Genomic DNA, 26,420 nt, shown 5'->3' with positions numbered 1-26,420 from the left:
ATGACACTTTGATCTTTTATTATAAATATATGATCCTGTCCTATTAGCTACCTGAAAATTTGTACTTCTAAGTAAACCTGTTGGGTGATAACTTGGTGTTGTGTGATTTTTTAAAACTTTGTCCATCCCAGTCCAATACTGGCACCTCCACATCATAATATTTATTGAGTAATTCTCACCATCACAGCAGGTATGTAAGAGTCAGTCATGTTGCTGTGGATCCAACCAGCAGGTTGGCTTTATGAAAAGACATTAGTGAACCAGATGGATTTTAAACAACAATCTGCTCATTAGTACAAGGAAGAGCTTTCAATTTCGTCTTTTTATTAATTGAATTACAATGCAATGGTGAAATTTGATCCCTAATCTCTAGGGTATTGTCCTGGGCTATTTGAACTACTAGCTGAAAATGTGTTGCTGGAAAAGCACAGCAGGTCAGGCAGCATCCAAGGAGCAGGAGATTCGATGTTTTGGGCATAAGCCCTTCTTCAGGAATGGAGAACTACTAGCCTAGTGATATCACCACATCAGCATCATTTTTTTTCTCTTGGAGGCTGCTTAGATTTAAGTGCAGGTAGAATTATTCATTTTTAAACCAACTGTTCTTCAGTCCTCTCAGTTATAGGGCCATAGAGTCATACAGCACGGAAACAGACCTTGCGGTCCAACCAGTCAATGTTGACTGTTATCCCTAGCTATAGCAGTCCCACCTATCAGTACTTGGACCATATCCCTCCAAACATTTCTTATTTATGCTGAGAACAAAAAGTGCTGGAGATGACAGAGGGTCAGGCAGATGCCATGGAGAGAGAGAGCAAGCTAATGTTTCAAGTCTAGATGACTTTTTTATCAGAGCTGATGTGAAGTGTGGAGGAGGTAGCATTCATGCCATAGTTGGGGGTGGGGTGGGGGGGTGGGGTAAGGGGGGACTGGGTGGTGGAGTGCTGGCAGAGAAAGGATGTTGATAGTTCAGCATAAGTGATCAGAATGGCAGATCGATGGTATGTCTAACTTCCAAACAGAACAGAAATTTCCACCAGAAATGTGAGGGGTGAGTGGTCTTGTATTTATCCAAATGTCTTTTAAATGTTGTAAATGTACCTGCATCTGCCACTTCGTCTGGTGTTTCATTCTACATGTCAACCACTCTCTGTGTACAAAGAAATTGCCCCTCATGTCTTTTTTAAATCGTTCTCCTCTCATCTTAAAAATATGTCTCTAATCTTGAAAACCTCCACCCTAGGGAAACTACACCTGCCATTCACCTTGTCTGTGCCCCTCATGATTTTATAAACCTCTATAAGGTCACCCCTCAACCTCCTGCACTCCAGTAAAAATATGTCCCATCCTATTCAGGCTCTCAAACCCTCCAGTTCCAACAACATCCTGGTAAATCTTTTGTGAACCCTCTCCAGCTCAATAATATCTTTCCTATAATGGGGAGATCAGAACTCGACACAGTACTCCAGAACAGGCCTCACCAATGCTGGGTAACAAAAACTGACAGGACTTTTTGAGGAAATATAGAGGACACATGACTGTTTAAGGTATCCCTTATAACACGGCTAACAAGAGTGGAACAGTGAGCTGGATATTTATCTCAATGCTGTTTGTGGGAGCTTGCTTGGCATTAGTGTTTCCTCCATTACAACACTAAACTAAACTTGTCTCATTGGCTGGGATGTACTTTTGGTGCTATCAAAATGCATGTTTTGTTCTTGTTTTAAGAGCCAAAACTCAGCAAATCTCAGCAGTCGGTCTGACAGTAATAAGTCCTGAAGGAGACTTGTCTAGGAAATTGCCTTTTCAGTGACAGATGAAAGGGATGATGAAAAGGATGAAGATAGGGTTAGTCAGCAGACAATAAATAACAAAGACGACTTGAACAAAAACAAATCTTCCCAATGATTTTGTTTAAAGATGGGTAATGAAGTATGATATATTCAGTCCGTTTCTCAGTGGAGCTACACTTAAAAGTGTAAAACTGCTGACAGATGTTGACGTGTCAATTTTGCCACAAAATGGATTGAAATAGGAGGCTGTCAAACAGAAAGGGAGCACTGAAACTGCAGTTAGCATCTGCTTGAATTGCAAATGTCTTCTCAGTGTATTGGTAGCATGAAACTGGGTGTTGTGACAGATCCATGTGGTAACTCAGCTGAGAGAATCTTAATGTTAATAGTAAGACACGCACATTACGTGATATGTGTAAATGTGCGCAAGGTATCTCCGGCAATACAATCCAGTGATAACTGTAAACATAATTCAAATCTTGGACTGACCAAGCCCTCAAGTTGTGAGAGTCTGCCTAAGGGGAGGGTCTTCTTGTGAAATAATTAATACTGGGTTTAGCCTGTGTGAAAAGAGAGCCACTCCTGCAATGCACAAAAAGGCCTAGAGCAGGCCCAAGGCTCTTATTGACAGGAGTTGACAGTAAACCAGTTTTCTAGCCAATTTCTTTCAAATGCTGTCATTAAATGCAAGAATCCAAACAGTTTCTGAAAGAGTTTTCAATCAAATGCAGGCAGGAATTTACTGCAGAGAGCTTAAATATACTGTCCTTGGTGGGGTTCTGTTGATGTGCCACATTGGCAAAACTATCATTGCTCTCATGTTAAGGGAATATCATGGTAAAGGAGAGAGGGTGGTCTGCACATCTGATAACCCATTCCAGGAATTGTTCCTGAGCATAGAATGAGCACGGACTGGGTGGACAGAAGAACTGAATCTTCCTGTGACTGATCCTTGGATACAAATTACCATCAAAAATGTCTACACTCACACTCTGTTACACTCCAACAGTTCCTGAAATATATCCAACATTATGTTCGCTCAGGTATTATCCAGGCATCGCACATGGACACACATTACAACACCAGTAAGTCCTTTCTATGGGCAAATGAGAACCCAATGACTTTTCAAGAGGTCCTGCCAAAAAGAGATCTATCCTGAAAGAATAAGAACATTTGCTTCAATATTTGAATTCTTTAATGTAGTTAAAGACCTATAATCAAAATGAAAATGTTATGAGTATTACCTGTCAAGCATCTTCGGATCTGTTCCTACATTACGGGCACTATATAAATTCATTTTGTCTTTGGGAGCAATTTTGACCTACAGGATCTTTAATGGGAATAGTTACCATCATCCCACTTGACTGCTGTCTCTCATTAGAGAGAGAGAGAAAGAGATAATTGGTGGTGGTCACCATGTGAGGGTCATACCTTCATGGTGACCTCAGCTGCTACAGGAATTAAACCCATGTTGTTGGCATCACTCAGCAATGTAGACCAGCTAATTAGCTAATCAAGCTCACCATCCCCTCAGGGGAAGCCAGAAAGGGTAAAGATTTTTTTCAGCCAGTTTTGAACTAGCTCTTACTGTTAATTATCTCATCACCAACATTAATAATAACAATCTTAATTTTAAATTGTAGAACTAAAGAAATGCAGAAGGATTGTCCATTCTAGCATAGCCTCAACCAACACTGAGTTAAACCTGAACCTAGATATTCACTTCTTTGTTCCATGGGGGGAGCTTGCTTGGCATAAATTAGCTGTTTTTTTACTTTGCAAAAATGATTACAATCCAAATATGCCTCATTAGCTGGGAAGATTGGACAATTCATTGACCTTGACTTATCTGCAAATTGATTTTTCTTTCTCTGAATTCCTTCCATCCTCCTCCCCCCTCTGCCCCTCTGTATCTGCTCCATATTGAATGACCAACTGAGCTTGCCTGAGTACTGAATCACAGATCACATTATAAACTCAACTTGCAGTTTGTTGGAGCAACTGCACACTGATTTATTCCATTTCACAAGCTCTGGGATTTTATTTCCATTTGTATTTCACCTCAAAATTACAATTTTATTTGAGATAAGTCATACTTTGGTGCATTTAAAATATTAAAAGTATATATTTTAAAAATCCTAAGATTTTAGGATGTTGAGTCCAATTTGATCCCCAACAGAGGAACATTCTCTCTCCCAGGTAGGTAGGCATGTCCTATGAAAAATAATTTGTACTTAACTAGTAACCTGCTCAGATATGTTACAATTCAACAGTGGGATTTGAACCAGAAGCTTCAGAACTGGAGACAGGGACGATACCACAAGATCCTTAGTGTCTCCAATATGAACAGTTTCAGTGTGAAATACCTCCACAAAGTCCGGTATCCCATCATCACGTTACCCTTTATTAATGCATGCATAGTACATGACACTGACCCAGCCAGCATTCAGCTGGCTCTCAGAACATAAAACATTGTCCGTTGGCCCTTGATGTTACGCCAAACTGTGAAACCCATTTAAAGCCAATCTAACCTGCACCATTCCATTACCATCCATATGGTTATCCAATGACCATTTAAATGCCCTTAAGAGTGGGGAGTCCACTACTGTTGCAGGCAGAGCATTCCATGCCCTTACTACTCTGAGAAAAGAAACTATCTCTGACATCTGTCCTATAACTATCACCCCTCAATGTTAAACTATGACCTCTTATATTAGCCAACACCATCCGAGGAAAAAAGCTCTCACTGTCCACCCTACTTAATCCTCTGATCATCTTGTGTGTCTCCATTAAGTCGCTTCTTTATCTCTAATGAAAACAGCCTCAAATCCCTCAGCCTTTCCTTATAAGACCTTCCCTCCATACCAGGCAACATTCTGGTAAATCTCCTCTGCACCCTTTCCAAAGCTTCCATATCCTTCCTAGAATGCAGTGACCAGAACTATATGCAATTCTCCAAATGCAGCTGCACGAGAGCTTTGTACAGCTCATGGCTCTGAAACTCAGTTCTACCAATCAACCTCAATCTCGTCTAGTCTAGTAACTATATCTCAGTATTTTCCTCAACAACATTGTTTTTTTCCTGTGTGAATTCTGATGAAAAATATTCATTTAGTGCCTCTCCAATCTCTTCAAACTCCACGGACAACTTCCCACTACTGTACTTGACGGGCCTAATCTTAGTCTAGTCAATGTTTTATTCCTGATATACCTACACAAAGCTTTAGGGTTCTCCTTGATCCTACCTGCCAAAGACTTCTCATGTCCCTTCCTGGCTCTTCTTAGCTCTGTCTTTAGTCTTTCCTGGCTAACTTGTAATTGTCAAGCAACCTAGCTGAGCCTTCATGCCTCATCTTAACATAAGCCTCCTTCTTCCTTGTGACAAGAGATTCAACTTCTTTGTAAACCACAGTTCCCTTGCTTGAAAATTTCCTCCTTGTCTGACAGGAACGTACTTATCAAGGACACGCAGTGGCTTTTCCTTGTACAAGCTCCACATTTCAGTTGTGCCCATTCCCTGCAGTTTCCTTTCCCATCCTATGCATCTTAAATCTTGCCTAAATGCATCCTAAATCTTGCCTAATTGCATCATAATTGCCTTTCCCCCAGCTAAAGCTCTTGCGCTGTGATATATACCTATCCCTTTCTATCGCTAAAGTAAACATAACTGAATTGCGGTCACTATCGCCAAAGTGCTCACCTACGTCTAAATCTAACACCTGGTAGGATTCATTACCCCAGTACCAAATTGAATATGGCTTTACCCCTTGTTAGCCTGTTTACATACTGTGGCAGGAAGCCCTCCTGCACACATTAGACAAAAAACTGACCCATCTAAAATACTCAAACCATCATATTTCCAGTCAGTATTTGGAAAGTTAAAGTCCCCCAAAACAATTACCCTGTCAGTCTCGCTCCTAACTATAGTCATCTTTGCTGTCCTTCCCTCTATATCTCTGGAACTATTTGGAGGCCTATAGAAAACTCCCAAAATGGTGACCTCTCCTTGCCTGTTTCTAACCTCAGCCAATACTACCTCAGTAGACGGGTCCTTATCAAACATCCTGTCTGCCACCGTTACACTGTCCTTCACTAACAATGCCACACCTCCCTCTCTTTTACCATTTTCTCTATTCTCACTGAAACATCTAAATCCTGGAACCTGCAACAACCATTCCTGTCTCTGCTCTATCCATGTCTCTGAAATGGCCACACCATCAAATGCTCAGGTACCAATCCATGCTGCCAGTTCACTCACCTCATTCCAGATGCTCCTGGCACTGAAGTAGACACATTTCAAACCACCTTCCTGCTTGCCGTTTGCACTATTGCAATCTTGAAACCTTATTCATGACCTCACTACTGTCAACCTCCTGTACACTGGAGCTACAGTTTGGGTTTCCATTCCCCAGCTGAATTAGTTTAAATCCTCCCAAAGAGCATTAGCAAACGTCCCCCCTACAGGATATTGGTACCCGTCTGGTTCAGGTGTAGACCATCCCGTTTGTAGATGCCCCTCCTACCTCAGAATGAGCCCCAATTATGCAGGTGTGTGAAACTTTCCCTCCTGCACCATCCCTGTAGCCATGTGTTCAACTGCTCTCTCTCTGTCTCTCTCTCCATTCCTCGCCTCGCATGGGGCATGGGTAACAAACCAGAGATAGTAGCTCTGTTTATTCTTGCTCAAGGCTTCCACCTTAGCTCCCTGAATTTCTGCCTTACATTTCCATCCCTTCTCCTACCTGTGTCATTTGTGTCTTTGTAGACCATGATTTGGGGCTGCTCCCCTCCCCCTTAAGGATCCTGAAAACACGATCAAAGACATTATGGACCCTAGCACCTGGGAGACAACACACCAACCGCATGTCTCTCTCATTCCTACCGAATATTCTATCTTTCCCCCTCACTATGGAGTTCCCAATGACTAATGCTGTCCTCCTCTCCCCCATTCCCTTCTGAGCAACAGGAACAGACTCTGTGTCAGAGACTTGTAACCATGGCTTCCCCAACAGTATCCAAAAAGGTATACTTGTTATTGAGGGCCACAGGGGACAGAGTGAACAGAACCACAACACTCCTATTTATAGCTCTCAGCCAGGGCTCCTTGATTGGACAAGGGTAGCAGCCCCATTCAGGGAACTCATATTTGATAAGATCCACCTGGCTGATCTTGTTCTCATTACTACATAATGATCTCACTGAGTGGTATAAATAGGCCACAGTTCAGGTGGCACACAGGAGACCTCTGTATCAAGCCAATTTGTGGGTGGGCCACTATTCAACAATTGGTGAGCAACATGGAGAAGAGTTCACTTTATGTAGCACCAAAACCTTTGTCAATATCAGCTCTCCCCATGTTGCTGGATGTAACATTTATTGACAGGGTCTATAGAGTTACTGTGAAACCAGTGACATCATCCAACTAAGTGTGTGTCCTACAGCTAAAAGTATCACACTCAGCCATTGTAAATGACCTGAGATTTTCCAGTTGTTGTTGTTCAGCATGGAGCTGCTCAGGAATACAGATTGGGAAATGGTTTCCTTTTTCATATTCAAAGAACTGAGCTTGGGATAGGCTAAAATACTCCTTCAAATGTAACAGGCAGGAACACATACCTGTCCATCCCCACTATCCAGCGGCAGCTTGAGGAATTCAATGTGTAGGGATTAGGAAGTTTCCTCCCCTGGATGATGTAAGAAAGTGGCAATATATACTGCTGATCTGTCACTGACACGCTGACACCAGGATGAGATTTGGGTCAATCAGACATGTGTGTGTCAGGGGTCAAGCCAAGAATCAAAATGTACTAACACACTTATTTCAGTGTGTCATGTTGCAGGAGGGCAGAGCTCAGATGGAGACTGAGAGCTTTATGCTACTATGTCATATGCTCTGGGACACAGTGAAAACATCATCGCAAGTCCCTTAAAGGTGTAATATAAATCTGCTCTGAGACATCACACTGGATGTCTCAGAGCAGATTTATGTATAATATAATGTGAAAGTGAGGGGTACCCTAAACTAAAAATTTTACTGAAGATCTAATCCAAGCCTTTGTTACCTCGAGCCTCAATTATTCAATACTGTCTTCACCAGCCTCCCAACTCCTACTCTGCATACAGTCAAGTTTATTGAAAGGCAAATCAGGTCAGGACTTATACACTTAATGGTAAAGTCCTGGGGAGTGTTGCTAAACTGAGATACTTTGAAGTGCAGGTTCATTGTTCCTTGAAAATGGGGTCTCAGGTAGTTAGGATAGTGAAGAAGGTGTTTAGTATGCTTTCTTTTATTGGTCAGAGAGCTGAGTATAGGAGTTGGGAGGTCATGCTGTGACTATACAGGACGTTGGTTGGGCCATTTTTGAGTATAGGAGTTGGGAGGTCATGCTGTGACTATACAGGACGTTGGTTGGGCCATTTTTGAAGTATTGCGTGCAAGTCTGGTCTCTCTGCTATAGGAAGGATGTTGTAAAACTTGAAGGGATTCAGAAAAGATTTACAAGCATGTTGCCAGGGTTGGAGGGTTTGAGCTCTCAGAAGAGACTAAATAGGCTGGGATGTTTTCCCTAGAGCATCAGAAGCTGAGGGGTGACCTCAAAGAGCTTTATAAAATCTTGAGGGACATTGATAGGGTAAATAGACGATGCTTTTTTCCCTGGGTTGGGGGAGTCCAGAACATGAGGACATAGGTTTAGGGTGAGAGGGAAAAGATTCAAAAGGGACCTAAGGGGCAACTTTTCAAGCAGAGGGTGGTACACGTATGGAATGGGCTGCCAGAGGAAGTGGTGGAGGCGAGTACAATTACAACGTTTAAAAGACATCTGGATGGGTATGTGAATAGGAAGAGTTTGGAGAGTTATGGGCCAAGCGCTCACAAATGGGACTAAATTAATTTAGGATATCTGGTCGGCATGGACAAGTTGGACCGAAAGGTCTGTTTCCATAATGTACATTTCTATGACCCAATGATTCTATAGCTTTATTGTCTGTATCCAAACTCAAACCAAGGACCATTCACCCATCACTCCTGTGCTGCTGAGTTCCCCATTATCTTCAAATCCCCTTTGGTCTTGTCCCTTTATATTTCTCATACATCCTTCAGCCTGACAGTCCCTGTGATATCTGTGTGCCACTTATTCTGGCTTCTATAGCTTTTAGTCGCTTTGGGTTAAGCCACTGTTCCTTCAATGGCTTCAGGTACTGGCTTTGGAGTTCCAACCAAAAACTCCTCTTCCTCACAAGCTTTTGTATCTTTTTTTCAGATAATTCCTCATTTTGACTGAGTATTTGAACACCTTTACAAAAATCTCTTCTGGCTCAGGTTTAATCTTTCTCTGTTTTTACGTAGCTATAAAGTTCCTTGGTAATTACTACAGCCCAATTTTTATCTTTAAAATGTGTTGGGCCATTTCCTGACACTGCAGTCCTGTCTCCTAACAAGTCGAGGAGGTCTGTGGGGTGATGGGAATCGATTACCATCTCCTGAATCTGGCCCACTGCAGAATCGGAGGCAGCCTGATGCTCGGACAATGTCTTCAAGCAACCTAGCCTTCACTTTTCCTACCCTCTCAATACTCCTACTCACCAAGCTTTCACTATGGACAAAACTCAAGAGCCCTAAATTAAAATTGGAAAGTTTTGAGATGCACATGAAACTGACAAAAGTTAATAAGCAACCATTTAAAAATCTTTGTTGCTTTTTAAAATCATTTTCAAGAACCCATAAAACTGTCAATAGAAACAAAGCTTCTACTTTACAACTGTCAACAAAACCTCTGGAGCTGAACACGTTAGCTTATTTGAACTAATCGTTATTTCTTCCATTCCTCTAAAGACAGCACTTTCTTTTCAATCAAAGTAGTCCCCTATCTATTCAGTTAAAAATCACACTGGTGAAGGATGAAGGAGCGACACTCCGAAAGCTAGTGTGCTTCGGATTAAACCTGTTGAACTATAACCTGGTGTTGTGTGATTTTTAACTTTGTACACCCCAGTCCAACACTGGCATCTCCAAATCATGACCCCTATCTATTCAGTTATTTCAAAGACTCAAACATGGCTAGGCCATCAATCAATGTCAAGATCAAAACAGAGAGTCCAACAGTCATTTGAAATGCAAATCCTGATAGTAGTGAATGTTGACGAGCACTTTATTTTCTGGAGAAAATACTTAAATAATCTGAAAATTTTTCCACTTTCACAGTGTTCCTCAATTCAATGGTCACTTACTTATTATAAATAAAGTCCTATCATTAATCACTGCATTAAAGACATAACGTAGCATACAGCATTTCATGATAATATGATGCGATCACCATCTTGTATAATATCTGTCAGAAGGTTCTAGTCTCCAAAATAGGTTTCTCTCGTGGTTCATGACTCCTTGAGGTTCCCATCAAATAGCCCCAAACTCCTTGGAAATCATGAGGGGTCTAAAATACTTTCCCCTGCAGTGGAGTAGGAAATAGTAGAAGTGACACAACTTCAAAAGACCTGAATGGGGCTGGGATTCCTAGAAACAGGTTCTGCCCCACGATCAATAACTCATGCCCACAATCCATTCCAACAAAAATGGAGGCTTGGAATTCATATAAGTTCCTCCATTATGAGTTACCACAAATGGTCAGAGACATCCGGTGAACTGGAACATATCAATCCATGGAAAACAGGTTATATACAAGAGCAGCAACAGATTTTGGGAGGATTTAGAGCTCTTCCTTGAAGAATGGTCAGAGGATCTTTGGCATCCACCTGGCCTGAAAGATGCAAACTCTTTATCTGAAAGAATCTCCAGGAACTTCAAGAGTGCAGCCCTCCCTCAGTATTGAACTGACATCCATAATAAGGCTTCGAAACCAAAGTTTCTCACTTATACATTTAAGGTGCTTTTTGGCCTAGTGTTGGAGTCAAAATGGGGGAGGAGGGCTGCTGTTGATGGGATTGAACTCAGTGTTATGCTGAGCCACTAATTCTCAATGTTCATGTTGCAGCTTCCTATTGTGGCTTCATCAATTGTGACACTGTACTTCCTGGAGCTGACGGATTTGTTCAGGCCGGCCAAGGTGGGCTTTCAGTGCTATGATCGTGCACTGAGCATGCCCTATGTGGAGCCTAGTGAAGAACTCATCCCCTTATTGATGCTGCTCAGCTTGGCATTCGCTGGTCCTGCTGCCTCTGTAAGTAACTTGGAGTACGCTCAATGTGTACCATATGATAATGACACAATGACAATAAAAGACGGGAGGATGTCACTCCTCAGCAGCTTAACTCACCACAGGTCTCATTAGCTTAATGTTTCAGTTAATCCTCCACTTCAACAGCCAGGGATGGAGGGACAGTTCCAAATTCCCACTATCTTCAGTGTGAAGACTACTTCCTGACATCTCTTGGATTGGCCATATTCTGATTTTTGAGTTATGCCCCTCATTCTGGACTTGTCCACCAGAGAAAATTATTTCTTGTCATTTTACAAATGACATAATTGAAGTCATGAATTGCTGGAAAAGCTCAGCATCTGTGGAGAGAAAGCAGAGTTAACATTTAGGGTCCAGCGACCCTCCTTCAGAATTCTGAAATGTTAACTCTGCTTTCTCTTTGCTGAGTTTTTCCAGCAATTTCTGTTTTTGTTACTGATTTCCAGTATTCCCAGTTCTTTGTTTTCTTTTTCATTCAAATCGCCTTAAGTACCACAATTGAAGGAAATACTGAACTCTTCCTCACCTCCTTATCTCCATCATACACTGGGAAACAGGAAGGATTTAGTTAATCAACTACTGTGAAGAATACAGTAACTTTGCACTTTTCCAGCATCTGATGTACAGCAGCGATAGTTACCTGGAACTCATTTGACCTCCTGGCCTCCTATCCTCCCTTGACCTCTTCATCTCCAACTGCCCTCCTCCAAGTATTTGGATTTTTTTCCAACAGACCCAAGCGGCTTAAGGCACCAGTTCAGTGAAGTACAGGGAGTGGAAACCTGGAAAATATAGTATTTGAATAAGAAAAATCCTTTCTAGTAATACTTTACGATCTTTTATCATTGGTCAATGCTTCAGGTAAATCTATAACAATTTACTTCACAGAATCCCTACAGTGCGGAAGCAAGCCATTCAGCCCATTGAGTCTGCAGCTAGCCTCTGAGGAGCACCCTTACCATCCCCTGCCCCATCCCCAATCCCTGTAACCCTGCATTTGCCATGGCTAATCAATCTAACCTGTATATCACTGGATACTACAGGGAGATGTAGCATGGCTAATCCTGCATGTTTGGATTGTGGGAGAAAACAGGAGCACCTGGAGGAAACCCACGTAGGTATGGGGAGAGGAATTTGGTTAGGACCAGTGAGATTTTATTCTAAAATCCAGAAAATCTCCAAATCCAGAAATGGTTTGGTTTGAAGCATTCTGGAGAGGAGATGTTCCAGTGTATAATCACCAGGTTAATTGGCACAATCTCACTGTCCTTGGTACCTGCTGTGAATATCTTGATGCCGATTGAGAGAGGGAAGGAGGGAGGCAGTTGTCCAGGTTGCCAATATGTTTTGGAGCCTGAGAATTGTGCTGTTGAGATCCCAGAAAGTTATGAATTGAGGTAGATTTCTGGAAGGCCATTGCCCATCTCATGCGCAAAACTGAGACCAAGGAAAGATGACAGAAGCAGCTCTGTATCCAGTTTTTCAATCCTTTTCCTTCCTTGGGAGAAGTTCCCACATGGAATTTATTTGAAATTTAAATCAACATCTCTGACAATCTGCAGCTGTTTCAAGGAGCCCAATGCTTGCAGATTGTTGTGTTTTGGTTTAAAATTTATCTCTCAAGACATACAGTTCTCCTCAAATCTCACTCAAGGTATTCCATTCCCTCATTCAGCCCCTAATCTTCTTTGATAATTACACAGTGCTCTGCCCCCAATGTCACCTGCCCCAATGCCGTGGGTTTATGGAAAATGGTATTATAATGGTATCCGTGCTTGGTGTTCTCAAGGCACAGTAGTTAATGCAGCCAACAGGGATGTAGCTCTCTGGCTGACAAGATGAGATTAGTGAGAGGGGAGTGAGCTTGGGGGAAGCAATGGGGAAGTGAGGTCAAGATGAGCAAAGGGGATTCAGGGAGAGGTGAAATCTGTACAAGGGGAGAAAGGGAGAGGTGGGGTCAGTAGGATGAGGAGAGAGAAGGGTGAGATCAGTAGGGGTGGATTGAGGGAGGAGTGAGATCGGTGGGAAGGCAAGGGAAAGGTGAGATCAGTGGAGGGGAAAGAGGGAGGGGTGAGATCGGTGGGGGCAGAGAGGGAGAGGGGTGAGATCAGTTGGGGATATGGGGGCATGAGATCGATGGGAGGAGGGGTGAGATTCATTGAGGGCGAGAGGTAGGGGTGAGATTGGTGGGTGAGATTGGTGGGGGTAGAGGGTTGGGATCGTGGGGGGATGGTGATATTGGTGGAGGGGAGGTGAAATTGGTAGGGGAGGCTGGAGGGTGTGATCGGAGGGGGACAGATAGGGAGGGGTGAGATTGGTGAAGGAGAGGGGGAAGGAGTGAGATTGGTGGAGGGGAGAGGGGGAGGTGTGCGATTGGTGGGGGGAGGGGGAGTTTAGTGGGGGGAGAGAGGGAGGAGCGTGGTGGGGGGGAGAGAGAGGGAGAATGTGGTGTGGATAGGGAGGAGTGAGGTGGAGGGGATGGAGTGAGGAGGGAGGTAGGTTGAGGAGAGAGGGAGGGGTGGGATTTTGGGGTGTTTGAGGGATGAGATCAGTGGCGGGAGAGAGGGAGTGAGAGATTGGTGGGGGGTGCAGAGAGTGGTGTGATTGGGGAGAGGGAGTTTAGTTGGTGCGGGGGAGAGGTGGGTGCGGTTGATGGGGAGAAAGAGAGATGGATGTGATCAGTTTGGGGGAGAGGATGAGTGACATTGGTTGAGGGGGGAAAATGGGAATAGGTGAGATGGGTGAGGGGAGAGAGGGAGGGCTGTGATGGGTTAAGGGAGAGAGGGAGGGATGGGATAGATGAGGGAGAGAGGGAAAGGATGAGATCAGTGGGGGGAGAGAGGTTGTGCAGGTTCAGAGGTTAACAGCACCATTTAAGGCGAGTGGGTCAGTGATTGAAGGTGGAAGTTAAGAGACGTATCTTCAGATAGAGTCAAAGAGATGTACAGCATGGAAACAGACCCTTTGGTCCAACCCGTCCATGCTGACCAGATATCCCAACCCAATCTAGTCCCACCTGCCAGCACCCGCCCCATATCCCTCCAAACCCTTCCTATTCATATACCCATCCAAATGCCTCTTAAATGTTGCAATTGTACCAGCCTTCACTACATCCTCTGGCAGCTCATTCCATACACGTACCACCCTCTGCATGGAAAAGTTGCCCCTTAGCTCTCTTTTATATCTTTCCCCTCTCACCCTAAACCTATGCCCTCTAGTTCTGGCCTCCCTGACCCCAGGGAAAAGACTTTGCCTATTTATTCTAGCCTGCCCCTCATAATTTTGTAAACCTCTATAAGGTCATCCCTCAGCCTCCGACGCTCCAAGGAAAACAGCCCCAGCCTGTTCAGCCTCTCCCTGTAGCTCAGATCCTCCAACCCTGGCAACATCCTTGTAAATCTTTTCTGAACCCTTTCAAGTTTCACAACATCTTTCCAATAGATAGGAGACCAGAATTGCATGTAATATTCCCACAGTGGCTAACCAATGTCGTGTACAGCCGCAACATGACCTCCCAACTCCTGTACTCAATACTCTGACCAATAAAAGAAAGCATACCAAATGCCTTCTTCACTATCCTATCTACCTGTGACTCCACTTTCAAGGAGCTATGAACCTGCACTCGAAGGTCTCTTTGTTCAGCAACACTCCCTAGGACCTTACCATTAAGTGTGTAAGTCCTGCTAAAATTTGCTTTCCCAAAATGCAGCACCTCACATTTATCTGAATTAAACTCCATCTGCCACTCCTCAGCCCATTGGTCCACCTGGTCCAGATCCTGTTGTAATCTGAAGTAACCCTCTTCGCTGTCCACTACACCTCCAATTTTGGTGTCATCTGCAAACTTGCTAACTGTACCTCTTATGCATGCATCCAAATCATTTATGTAAATGACAAAAAGTAGAGGGCCCAGCACCGATCCTTGTGGCACTCCACTGGTCTCAGGTCTCCAGTCTGAAAAACAACCCTCCACCACCACCCTCTGTCTTCTACCTGTGAGCCAGTTCTGTATCCAAATGGCTAGTTCTCCCTGTATTCCATGAGATCTAACCTTGCTAATCAGTCTCCTATGGGGAGCCTTGTCGAACGCCTTACTGAAGCCCAAATAGATTACATCTACTTCTCTGCCCTCATCAATCTTCTTTGTTACTTCATCAAAAAACTCAATCAAGTTTGTGAGACATGATTTCCCACACACAAAGCCATGTTGACTATCCCGAATCAGTCCTTGCCTTTCCAAATACATGTACATCCTGTCCCTCAGGATTCCCTCCAAAAACTTGCCCACCACCAAAGTCAGGCTCACTGGTCTATAGTTCCCTGGCTTGTCCTTACCACCCTTCTTAAATAGTGGCACCACGTTTGCCAACCTCCAGTCTTCCGGCACTTCACCTGTGACTATCGATGACACAAATATCTCAGCAAGAGGCCCAGCAATCACTTCTCTAGCTTCCCACAGAGTTCTCGGGTACACCTGATCAGGTCCTGGAGATTTATCCACCTTTAGCCATTTCAAGACATCCAGCACTTCCTCCTCTGTAATCTGGACATTTTGTGAGATGTCACCATCTATTTCCCTAGTCTATATCTTCCATATCCTTTTCCACAGTAAATACTGATGCAAAATATTCATTTAGTATCTCCCCCATTTTCTGTGGCTCCACACAAAGGCCACCTTGCTGATCTTTGAGGGGCCCTATTCTCTCCCTTGTTACCCTTTTGTCCTTAATATATTTGTCAAACCCTTTTGGATTCCCCTTAATTCTATTTGCCAAAGCTATCTAATATCCCTGTTTCGCTCTCCTGATTTCCCTCTTAAGTAAAAAAAAAGTGGGTGTGGCTCCATGGAATTCTGGTCAGCTCCCGGACTCTGGACTCTTGCTATTCATCACTGGATCTAAACCGGAAGCTGCAAAAACTCCAGGGTGAATGACAAGCAGGGGGAGTTTAAATTGCAATCAGCGATGGGTGCACCATCTCCCAAACCAATTGGAAGATCTGGAGCTTTTGTAGCTTTAACCCGCTATGTGTGGTTTGCTTCTTTCCAGATTATGATTGGAGAAGGGATCGTCTATTGTTGTCAATCAAAGCTGAAGAATAAAGGTTCTGAAGGCAGTATTAATGCAGGAGGCTGCAACTTCAACTCCTTCCTCAGGCGGACTGTAAGGTTTGTTGGTAGGTTCAGTAAAATTGTGCACACCATTCGGGTAGTTATTTAACAGAAATGTAAAACATTAGTAGACAAAGGAAGGCCACAGTCCAGCTAATTCACCTTCCACCATCTTGGTAATCACATGGTCTGTGACTATGGGGTTATTTACTCATCATCATGTAGTTAATCTCTGTCTCATGACTAACAGCAAATCCACTGGGGTGTACAGAATAGGCACTAAGCCAAGACCTGGGTTTAAGTCCCACCTACTCCCGAGATGTGTAATAACATCTCTGAACAGGTTGGTTAGAAAATACCTGAACACTGGGACTCCCTGCTCTTCAATGCTACCACTTTGAGAAGGAATAAGGCAAATGAAGTCTCCACCATTAGCCAGTCAAGGAGACTTGAGAGTGAAATAGAATGTAATGGGTGATGACTCTGCTGCCAACAGTACCGATGTTAGATGAGTGTCTGTCAGCATTAGGGAGATGGTACCTTTACCTTTGATTTGCAAATATTCAGTCAAAGTGCCTTAAGGAGAACTCTACTCTGCAGTTGCACCATTTACCTAGAAAATATCTTAGTTTCCTGTATTCCTATGTTCTCAATTTGCCCATATAGCTGTGGAAAGTAGGCCAATCCCTACCACCAACCAGCATAGGATATGACTTCAATGCTGTAAAGAATGGCATTGTGATATGGGTGGTTCCATCCTGTTAGCTCAGAACTCAGTGTGGTCACAGATAATAATCAAATATACCAGCAATGATGTGGAGGTGCCAGTGTTGAACTAGGGCAGACAAAATCAAAAATCGCACAATACCAGGTTATAGTCCAACAAATTCAAATAAACTTATCAGACTATAACTCAATGTCATGGGATTTTTGACCTTATACCTGTAATGACAGACTGATTCACCCAGCCTGTCATATTCACCATGCCTCATGTCCGATAGTACACAGGGCTGCATCTTCCTGCGATGGGCAGGAAACCTGAAGCCACCTGACATGAGATTCCGTCATTTTACTTCAGGTCTTACCTCCCAGCCCATGCTGAGATAGAAAACAATTTAACCCATTAATTCCATACTCCAACCAAACCCCTGCTTGAGACAGCCAAAAAAGTAGGTAAAATCACAACAAATCGGTGAAGGACAATTTTGGAAATTCCTCTACAACTTTAGTTTTACTGAAATTTGTCCAAGCGATGACATTGGCCCTGATTATTCTCTCTAATATCTTGTTTACATATAAAATCATCTCTGCTTTAGACAGAAACAGGCACAGTTCTCATGGAGAAGGACTTGGTGGATTCCACTTCATTGACAAGCTAGTTCTGCGATTACTGTAAAAAGCATCACAACCTGATAATCTATCACAGATCTGGTCAGGAAATCATGACTCCCTCGTCCCCCCTAACCTTAACTGGAACAATCTGTCTACAATAACCTAACCTGTTCCCTTTATCATCTCAATTAAGCTACCCCAAAGATAGGCTATTAATAGGGTAGCACCTGTATATTCACTACTGACCCTTTGTGCTATCTGGCACCTCTTCCAATACCCTGTCCAGAGAAGGAGTTGTTCAATGTAGTACACTGCCATCTATCCTACTTTGTGTCTCTTTTGTTTAAGGCTTGTCTAATGATTGATATAAAAGAGATATCACCACAGAGTATGCAGAGGAGGCACTATTCTTCGATAAGAAGATGGTTATTGCATTATAGCTTTAAAAATGACTTCATTACAAATCAGGCATGATTACCAGGCCCCCTGGTTGCTGTAGAGAATATATCCGCACCCTCTAGACTGTGTGACATCAACAACATGGACAAAGTAAATGTAAATTCAGCATGACTCTTTCAGAATCATTACTTTATATCACATTAATGAAAATTTAATATCATCCTACTGACTCCCACAAGTAACTGTGCTACGCTTCCTCAAAGCCAGATTTCTGGAAGAGCCCCACTTAAATTTCACAGTTTCTGTCTCAGTTATGTAAGTTCTGGCATGACAGTTATCAATACCAGTGATTCTTTCTTCTTTCTCCTCAGTTGAGGAATTCCTATGGTGAATGACCAAGTCCATCAATTTCTCACAGTCCTCCTGTCCCGTCTTGCCCATCCTACCCTTCCCATATTGAGCTACCTCCCTGCTGACTGCCTTCAAACACTCTCAATATCATGATGTGCCCAGTTTAAGTTATACTTACATCAGGCACTAATCGGTTTAGTCACAAAGGTACACTGAGCAACACATGAACGTACCAGACTTCTTAACGAATTATTCCTGGGGGTTAATCTTAAGGTGTTGTTCACCATCCAAACACTCAGCTGGAATTTTCTTCATATGGTAGAGCATAGAACATAACAATGCATTACAGGCCCTTCAGCCCTCGATGTTGAGCCAACCTGGGGAACCAAACTGAAGCCCATCAAACCTAAACTATTCCATTTTCATCCATATTTTAATCCAATGACTATTTAAGTGTTCTTAAAGTTGGCGAGTCTACTACTGTTGCAGGCAGGGTATTCCACAACACTTACTACACTCTAAGTAAAGAAACTACCTCTGATCTATATCTATCACCCCTCATGCTGGCCATCACCATCTGAGGAAAAAGATTCTCACTGTCCACCCAATCTAATCCTCTGATTATTGGCATTAAGTCACTTCTCAACCTTCTTCTCTCTAATGAAAACAGCCTCATGTCCTTCAGCCTTTCCTCAAAAGACCTTCCCTTCATAACAGGCAACATCCCAGCAAATCTCCTCTGAACCCTTTCCAAAGCTTCCACATCCTTCCTATAATGCGGTGACCAGAACTGTACGCAGTACTTCAGGTGCAGCCTTACCAGTGTCTTGTACAGCTGAAGCATGACCTTCCAAACTGAATTACCTCACACTTTTTCGCATTAAACTTCATTTGCCACCTGTCAGCCCAGCTCTGCAGCTTATCTATGTCCCTCTATTATCTGCAATATCCTTCGGCACTATCCACAACTCCACCGACCTTAATGTCATCCACAAATTTACTAGCCCATCCTTCTACGGTCTCATCCAGGATATTTATAAAAATGACAAACAGCAGTGGACCCTGAACAGATCCTTGTGGTACACCACTAGTAACTGAACTCCAGGATGACCATTTCCCATCAACTACCACCCTCTGTCATAGAACATAGAACATAGAAAAATACAGCGCAGTACAGGCCCTTCGGCCCTCGATGTTGCACCGATCCAAGCCCACCTAACCTACACTGGCTCACTATCCTCCATATGCCTATCCAATGCCTGTTTAAATGCCCATAAACAGATCCACGCGGAACACTGCTGGTAACTGCACTCCAAGATGAACCTTTACCATCAACTACTACCCTCTGTCTTCTTCCAGCCAGCCAATTCCTAATCCCAATCTCCAACTCACCCTCAATACCATACCTCCGTATTTTTTGCAGTAGCCTACCATGGGGATTCTGATCAATTTCTGATCTGATCAATCCTATTCGATTAGCCAAGACAGCAGATAATGCTGAAAACACCCTTCAAATCAGAATTAGCAAGAATTACTTCAACCCTAAGTTGACATTATACGTTTTTCCCGCTTTAAATTAATCAGTGTTGATTAAGGATGCTTTCACTATTCTCCATTAGAATACTGCAACTGAATATTGTGATTATATCATTATTTCTTTTGTATTTAAGGTCAGTGAGGGAACATTCAAAAGAGATTTGAGAGGGAAGGTTTTTTTACATCGTGTAGATCACCCTGCCAGGCGTGGTGATGGAGGCAGAGATGATAGGAGCGTTTAATAAGGATCTTTCAGATAAGCACATGAAAATGCAAGGAATGGAAGGATATGGACCAATGGCAGGCAGAAGGGATTTAGTTTGGGTATAACATTGTGGGTCAAAGGGCCTGTTTCTGTGTTATAACTTACTATGCTCTAATATCTGAATGCTTGAGATTGGTGACTAATAATTTTCAGTTTGGATGTTTAAACATGTGGGCTTGCCTTGGTTCATGCGGGTTCATGCCTTGGTTCATTCACCCTTGGTCCATTTTGACCCCTTTTATCCATAGCACTCTCTTAAGGTGCTTTTCAAATACCGGTAATAATGACTAATCATGATTAGGGTTAACCGTGACCCTCTCTGCCATTTCTGAGGCAGACGAGAGTCAGTTGACATCTTATTCCAGATGAATGAGTATATCATTTCGGCTGTCACTGAGACTGTGGTGCCTTTTGCTGAATGTACCCGAGAGAGGGATCAAAGATGTCCCGTGGTTCTGCTGGGTAAGACACTCTTGGTGTCCTGGCCAAACTATACCCTTCAAACACAATCAAATTATCTTGTCATTGTCTCATTGCTCTTTGTGTCGTCTTGCTGAAGGAGGCCATTCAACTCATTATGTCTCCATCTACTGTCCAACCAAGCATCATTACCTGCATTTTTTCTATGCCTCTGCATGCTATTCTATACAAATAACCATGCAATGCCCTCATAAATGTGTCAAGTGAGTCTGTCTCTACCACATTTCCATGCAGTGCATTCCATATTCACAATGTGAAAATTATTTTTCTCTCACATCAATCCTTGCTTCTTTTGCAAATCCCTATAAATCTATTATCACTCATTCGTCGAGTCATAAAATCATAGAGATATACAGCAGGGAAATAGACCCTTTGGTCCAACTAATCCATGCCGACCAGATATCCTAAACTAACCTAGTCCCATTTGCCAGCACTTGGCCCTTATCCCTCTAAACCCTTCCTATTCATAGATGCCTTTTAAATGTTGTAATTGCCCCAGCCTCCACCACTTCTTCTGGCAGCTCATTCCTTACATGCACCACCCTCTGCATGAAAGAGTTGCCCCTTAGGTTCCTTTCAAATATTTACCCTCTCACTCTAACCCTATGGCTTCTAATCCTGAAACCACCCACCCCAGAAGAAAGATGTAGTTTATTTATCCTACCCATGCCCCTCATTATACTTATTACTTTGCAAACAAGAACAGCTTTCTCTATTTACTCTATCCAGCTCACTCATGACTGTGAAAACCTCTGGTCAGCCATCTTCTCTCCATGGAGAACAGTCGCAACTTCTTCAATCTATCCATTGAAATGAAGTTTCTCATTCCTGCAACCTTTCTTGGAAATCTCTTCTGTGTTCTCTCCAAACATTTGCAGCTTTCCTATAATGTGGCACCACAACTGGACACAATACTCCTACTGAAGTCTAATGTGTAACTTTCACAAGTTCAGGATCACTTCCCTGCTCCTCTCTTCTATGTTCCTATCAATAAAGTCAAGGACAATCAACAGAGACCACACTTCTGAAATGCTTCATCAGGTAGAATGGATACAAAACTACCTTAGTCCTTAGAAGACCAACAGTTAAAGTGGAAGAATGCTTCTCTGACTGGAGATGTGTGACTAGTGAAGTTCCACAGGAATCAGATCAAGATTGTGGGAGCTGTGGATAGTGAGGAGGATTGCCAGGAGATACAGCAGGATATAGATAGGCTGGAGACTTGGGTGGAGAAATAGCAGGAGAGTTGAATCCAGACAAATACAAAGTGATGCATTTTGGAAGATCATTTGCAGGAGAGAGGCATACAGTAAATGCAGGTAAGTGCTGCATTTTGCTTGTTTGTTTCTTTAGATCTAGTTTTTAAAGTTTACCTTTTAGAGGGATGGCAGCGAAGGCAGTGCAATGTTCCTCTTGCAACATGTATGAGGTGAGGGAAGCCATTAGCGTCCCTGCTGATTACACTTGCAAGAAGTGCACCCATCTCCAGCTCCTCCAAGACCGTGTTAGGGAACTGGAGCTGGAGTTGGATGAACTGCGGATCATTCGGGAGGCAGAGGTGGTCATAGATCAGAGCTTTAGGGAAGCAGTTACTCCGAAAGTTATAGAGAGATGGATGACAGTGAGGGGGAGTGGGAGGAAGCAGCCAGTGCAGGGACCCGCTGCGGTTATTCCCCTCAAGAACAAGTATACCGTTTTGGATACTTGTGGGAGGGATGACTTACCAGGGGTAAGCAACAAGGTTCAGGCCTCTGGCACGATGCCTGTCCCCGTTGCTCAGAAGGGAAGGGTGGAGAAAGGTAGAGCGATAGTTATTGGGGACTCAATAGTGAGGGGCACAGATAGGCGGTTTTGCGGGGGGGACAGAGACTCACGATTGGTATGTTGCCTCCCAGGTGCAAGGGTACGTGATGTCTCTGATCGTGTTTTCCGGGTCCTTAAGGGGGAGGGGGAGCAGCCCCAGATCGTGGTCCACGTTGGCACCAACGACATATGTAGGAATAGGGGTGAGGATGTTAGGCAGGCTTTCAGGGAGCTAGGTTGGAAGCTCAGAGCTAGAACGAACAGAGTTGTTGTCTCTGGTTTGTTACCCATGCCATGTGATAGAGAGTCGAGGAATAGGGAGAGAGAACAGTTAAATGCATGGAATGGTGCAGGAGGGAGGGATTCCGGTTTCTGGACAACTGGGGTTCTTTCTGGGGAAGGTGGGACCTCTATAAACAGGATGGTCTACACCTGAACCTGAGGGGCACCAGTATCCTTGGGGGGAGGTTTGCTAGTGCTCTTTGGGAGGGTTTAAACTAACTCTGCAGGGGCATGGGAACCTGGACTGTAGCTTTAGGGTACAGGATCTTGAGTGTAGGGAGGTTAGGAACATGGCATCAATCTCGAAGGAGGGTGCCTGTAAACAGGAAGGTGGCTTGAAGTGTGTATACTTCAATGCCAGAAGTATAAGAAATAAGGTAGGTGAACTTGCAGCGTGGGTTGGTACCTGGGACTTCGATGTTGTGGCCATTACAGAGACGTGGGTAGAACAGGGACAGGAATGGCTGTTGCAGGTTCCAGGGTTTAAATGTTTTAGTAGGGTCAGAGGTGGGGGTAAAAGAGGGGGAGGTGTGGCATCGCTTGTCAAGGATAGTATTACAGCGATGGAGGAAGACTTGCCATCTGAGGTAGTTTGGGCTGAGGTTAGAAATAGGAAAGGTGAGGTTACCCTGTTAGGAGTTTTCTACAGGCCTCCTAATAGTCCGAGAGAAGTAGAGAAAAGTATTGCGAGGATGATTCAGGAGAAGAGTGAAAGTAGCAGGTTGGTTGTTATGGGGGACTTTAACTTCCCAGATATTGACTGGGAAAGCTATAGCTCGAGTTCGTTAGATGGGTCGGTGTTTGTCCAATGTGTGCAGGAGGGTTTCCTGACACAATATGTAGACAGGCCAACAAGAGGTGAGGCTATAGTGGATTTGGTTCTAGGTAATGAACCAGGCCAGGTGTTAGACTTGGAGGTAGGTGAGCACTTCGGGGACAGTGACCACAACTCGGTTACTTTTACTCTAATGATGGAGAGGGATAAGTGTGCACTGCAGGGCAAGAGTTATAGCTGGGGACAGGGAAATTATGATGCGGTGAGGCATGACTTAGGATGCGTGGATTGGAAAAATAGGCTTCAAGGGAAGAACACAAATGATATGTGGAGATTGTTCAAGGAACAGCTAATGGGTGTCCTTGATAAGTATGTACCAGTCAGGCAGGGAGTAAAGGGTCTTGTGAGGGAGCCGTGGTTTAATAAGGAATTGGAATCCCTTGTGAAAGGGAAGAGGGCGGCCTGTGTAAAGATGAGGCGTGAAGGTTCAGTTGGGGCGATTGAGAGTTATAAGGTAGCCAGGAAGGATCTAAAGAGAGAGCTAAGAGCAGCGAGAAGGGGACATGAAAAGTCCTTAGTTGGTAGGATTAGGGAAAACCCAAAGGCTTTCTATAGGTATGTCAGGAATAAAAGGATGACTAGGGTAGGTATTGGTCCAGTCAAGGATAGTAGTGGGAAGTTGTGCGTGGAGGCGGAGGAGATTGGAGAGACACTAAATCAATACTTTTCGTCAGTATTCACTCAGGAACAGGACAGTGTTGCTGATGTGAATGTTGAGTCACAAGTGATTAGAATGGATGGCTTTGAGGTATGTAGGGAAGAGGTCTGGGGAATACTGGAAAGGATGAAAATAGGTAAGTCCCCTGGGCCTGATGGCATTTATCCTAGATCCTCTGGGAAGCTAGGGAGGAGATAGCGGAGCCATTGACCTTGATTTTCATATTGTCGTTGTCTACGGGAATAGTGCCAGAAGACTGGAGGATAGCGAATGTGGTCCCCTTGTTCAAGAAGGGGAGTAGGGATAGCCCTAGTAACTATAGGCCAGTGAGTCTCACTTCTGTTGTGGGCAAAGTCTTAGATAGAATTGTAAGGGATAGGATTTATGAACATCTGGATAGGAATAATGTGATCAAGGATAGTCAGCATGGTTTTGTGAAGGGCAGGTCATGCCTCACAAACCTTATTGAGTTCTTTGAGAAGGTGACCAAGGAAGTGGACGAGGGTAAAGCAGTAGATGTGGTGTATATGGATTTTAGCAAGGCGTTCGATAAGGTACCCCATGGCAGGCTAATGCAAAAACTACGGAGGTATGGCATTGAGGGAGCATTAGAGGTTTGGATTAGGAATTGGCTGGCTGGAAGGAGACAGAGGGTAGTAGTTGATGGTATAGGTTCATCTTAGAGTGCAGTTACTAGCGGTGTTTCACAAGAATCTGTTTTGGGACCATTGCTATTTGTCATTTTTATAAATGACCTGGAGGAGGGGCTTGAAGGCTGGGTGAGCAAGTTTGCGGATGACATGAAAGTCGGTGGAGTTGTGGACAGCGAAGAAGGATGTGGCAGGTTACAGCGGGATATATATAAGTTGCAGAGCTGGGCAGAAAGGTGGCAAATGGAGTTCAATGTAGCTAAGTGTGAAGTCATTCACTTTGGTAGTAGTAACAAGAAGATGGATTACTGGGCTAATGGTAGGCTACTTGGTAGTGTGGATGAGCAGAGGGATCTTGGTGTCCATGTACACAGATCTCTGAAAGTTGCCACCCAGGTAAATAGTGCTGTGAAGAAGGCATATGGTGTACTGGGCTTTATTGGTAGAGGAATTGAGTTCCGGAGTCCTGAGGTCATGTTGCAGTTGTATAAGACTCTGGTGCTGCCTCATCTGGAGTATCGTGTGCAGTTTTGGTCGCCATACTGTAGGAAGGATGTGGAGGCATTGGAACAAGTGCAGAGGAGGTTTACCAGGATGTTGCCTGGCATGGTAGGAAGATCCTATGAGGAAAGGCTGAGGCACTTGGGGCTGTTCTCATTGGAGAAAAGAAGGTTTAGGGGAAATTTGATAGAGGTGTACAAGATGATTAGGGGTTTAGATAGGGTTGACAGTGAGAACCTTTTTCCGCTAATGGAGTCAGCTGTTACTAGGGGACACAGCTTTAAATTAAGGGGTGGTAGGTATAGGGCAGATGTTAGGGGTAGATTCTTTACTCAGCGGGTTTTGAGTTCATGGAATGCCCTGCCAGTAGCAGTGGTGCACTCTCCCTCCTTATGGTCACTTAAGTGGGCATTGGATAAGCATATGGAGGTTATTGGGCTAGTGTAGGTTAGGTAGGGTTTAGTCGGCGCAACATCGAGGGCCGAAGGGCCTGTACTGCGCTGTATTTTTCTATGTTCTATGTCCTATGTTCTAACCCTTAGTAGCATCAACATAGGTACACAGGTCCACAGTTCTCTGAAAGTGGCAACCCAAATGAATAAGGTGGTCAAGAAGGCATATAGTATACCTGCCTTCATTGGTCAGGGCATAGAGTATTAAAATTGGAAAAACATGTTACAGCTGTATAGAATCTCAGTCAAGCCACATTTGGAATATTGTGCACATTTTCTGGTCGCCACACTATCAGAAGCATGTGGAGGTTTTGGTGAGGATACAGAAACTGTTTACCAAGGTGTTGCCTGGTTTGGAGGATGTTTGCTATGATGTGAGATTGGACAAACTTGGTTTGTTTTCATGTGAATGTCAAAGTTGGCCAGTGAGCGGGGGGCGGTGGGGTGTTGCTGATACGTGTTAACAAAGCTATGAGAGACATGGATAGAATGGATAGTTGGGAGGCCTTTTCCCAGTAGAAATGCCAATTACTGGGGCACATAGCTTTAAGGTAAAAGGGGAAAAGTCTAAAAGAGATCCGACAGACAACGTTTTTACACAGAGGGTGACAAGTGCCTGGAACGTGCTGCCAGAGAAGGTGGTGGAAGCAAATTCAAGAGCAACATTTAAGAGGCATCTTAGCAGGTACATGATTAGGCAGGAAATAAAGGATGCAGACCACATGGAGGCAAAGGGTTTTTAATTCGGAAAGGCATCATGTGTCAGTGCAATCCTGATG

General features: G+C 43.8%; 1 protein-coding gene across 1 annotated transcript in view; it reads left to right on the top strand.

Moving 5' to 3' along the window:
• LOC132829010 (phospholipid phosphatase-related protein type 3-like) overlaps window positions 1-26,420 on the top strand; it is a 76,739-nt gene that overhangs the window by 12,895 nt on the left and 37,424 nt on the right. The window contains exons 2-3 of the mRNA XM_060846274.1: window positions 10,784-10,969; window positions 16,036-16,162. Of these exons, the coding sequence (XP_060702257.1) occupies window positions 10,784-10,969; window positions 16,036-16,162 (313 nt within the window). The remainder of the gene's footprint in view (window positions 1-10,783; window positions 10,970-16,035; window positions 16,163-26,420) is intronic.

Source organism: Hemiscyllium ocellatum, chromosome 28, assembly GCF_020745735.1.
Source record: "Hemiscyllium ocellatum isolate sHemOce1 chromosome 28, sHemOce1.pat.X.cur, whole genome shotgun sequence".
Lineage (NCBI taxonomy): Eukaryota > Metazoa > Chordata > Chondrichthyes > Orectolobiformes > Hemiscylliidae > Hemiscyllium > Hemiscyllium ocellatum.
Note: the sequence above shows the minus strand (reverse complement) of the source record. Positions and strands in the feature narration are given on the sequence as shown.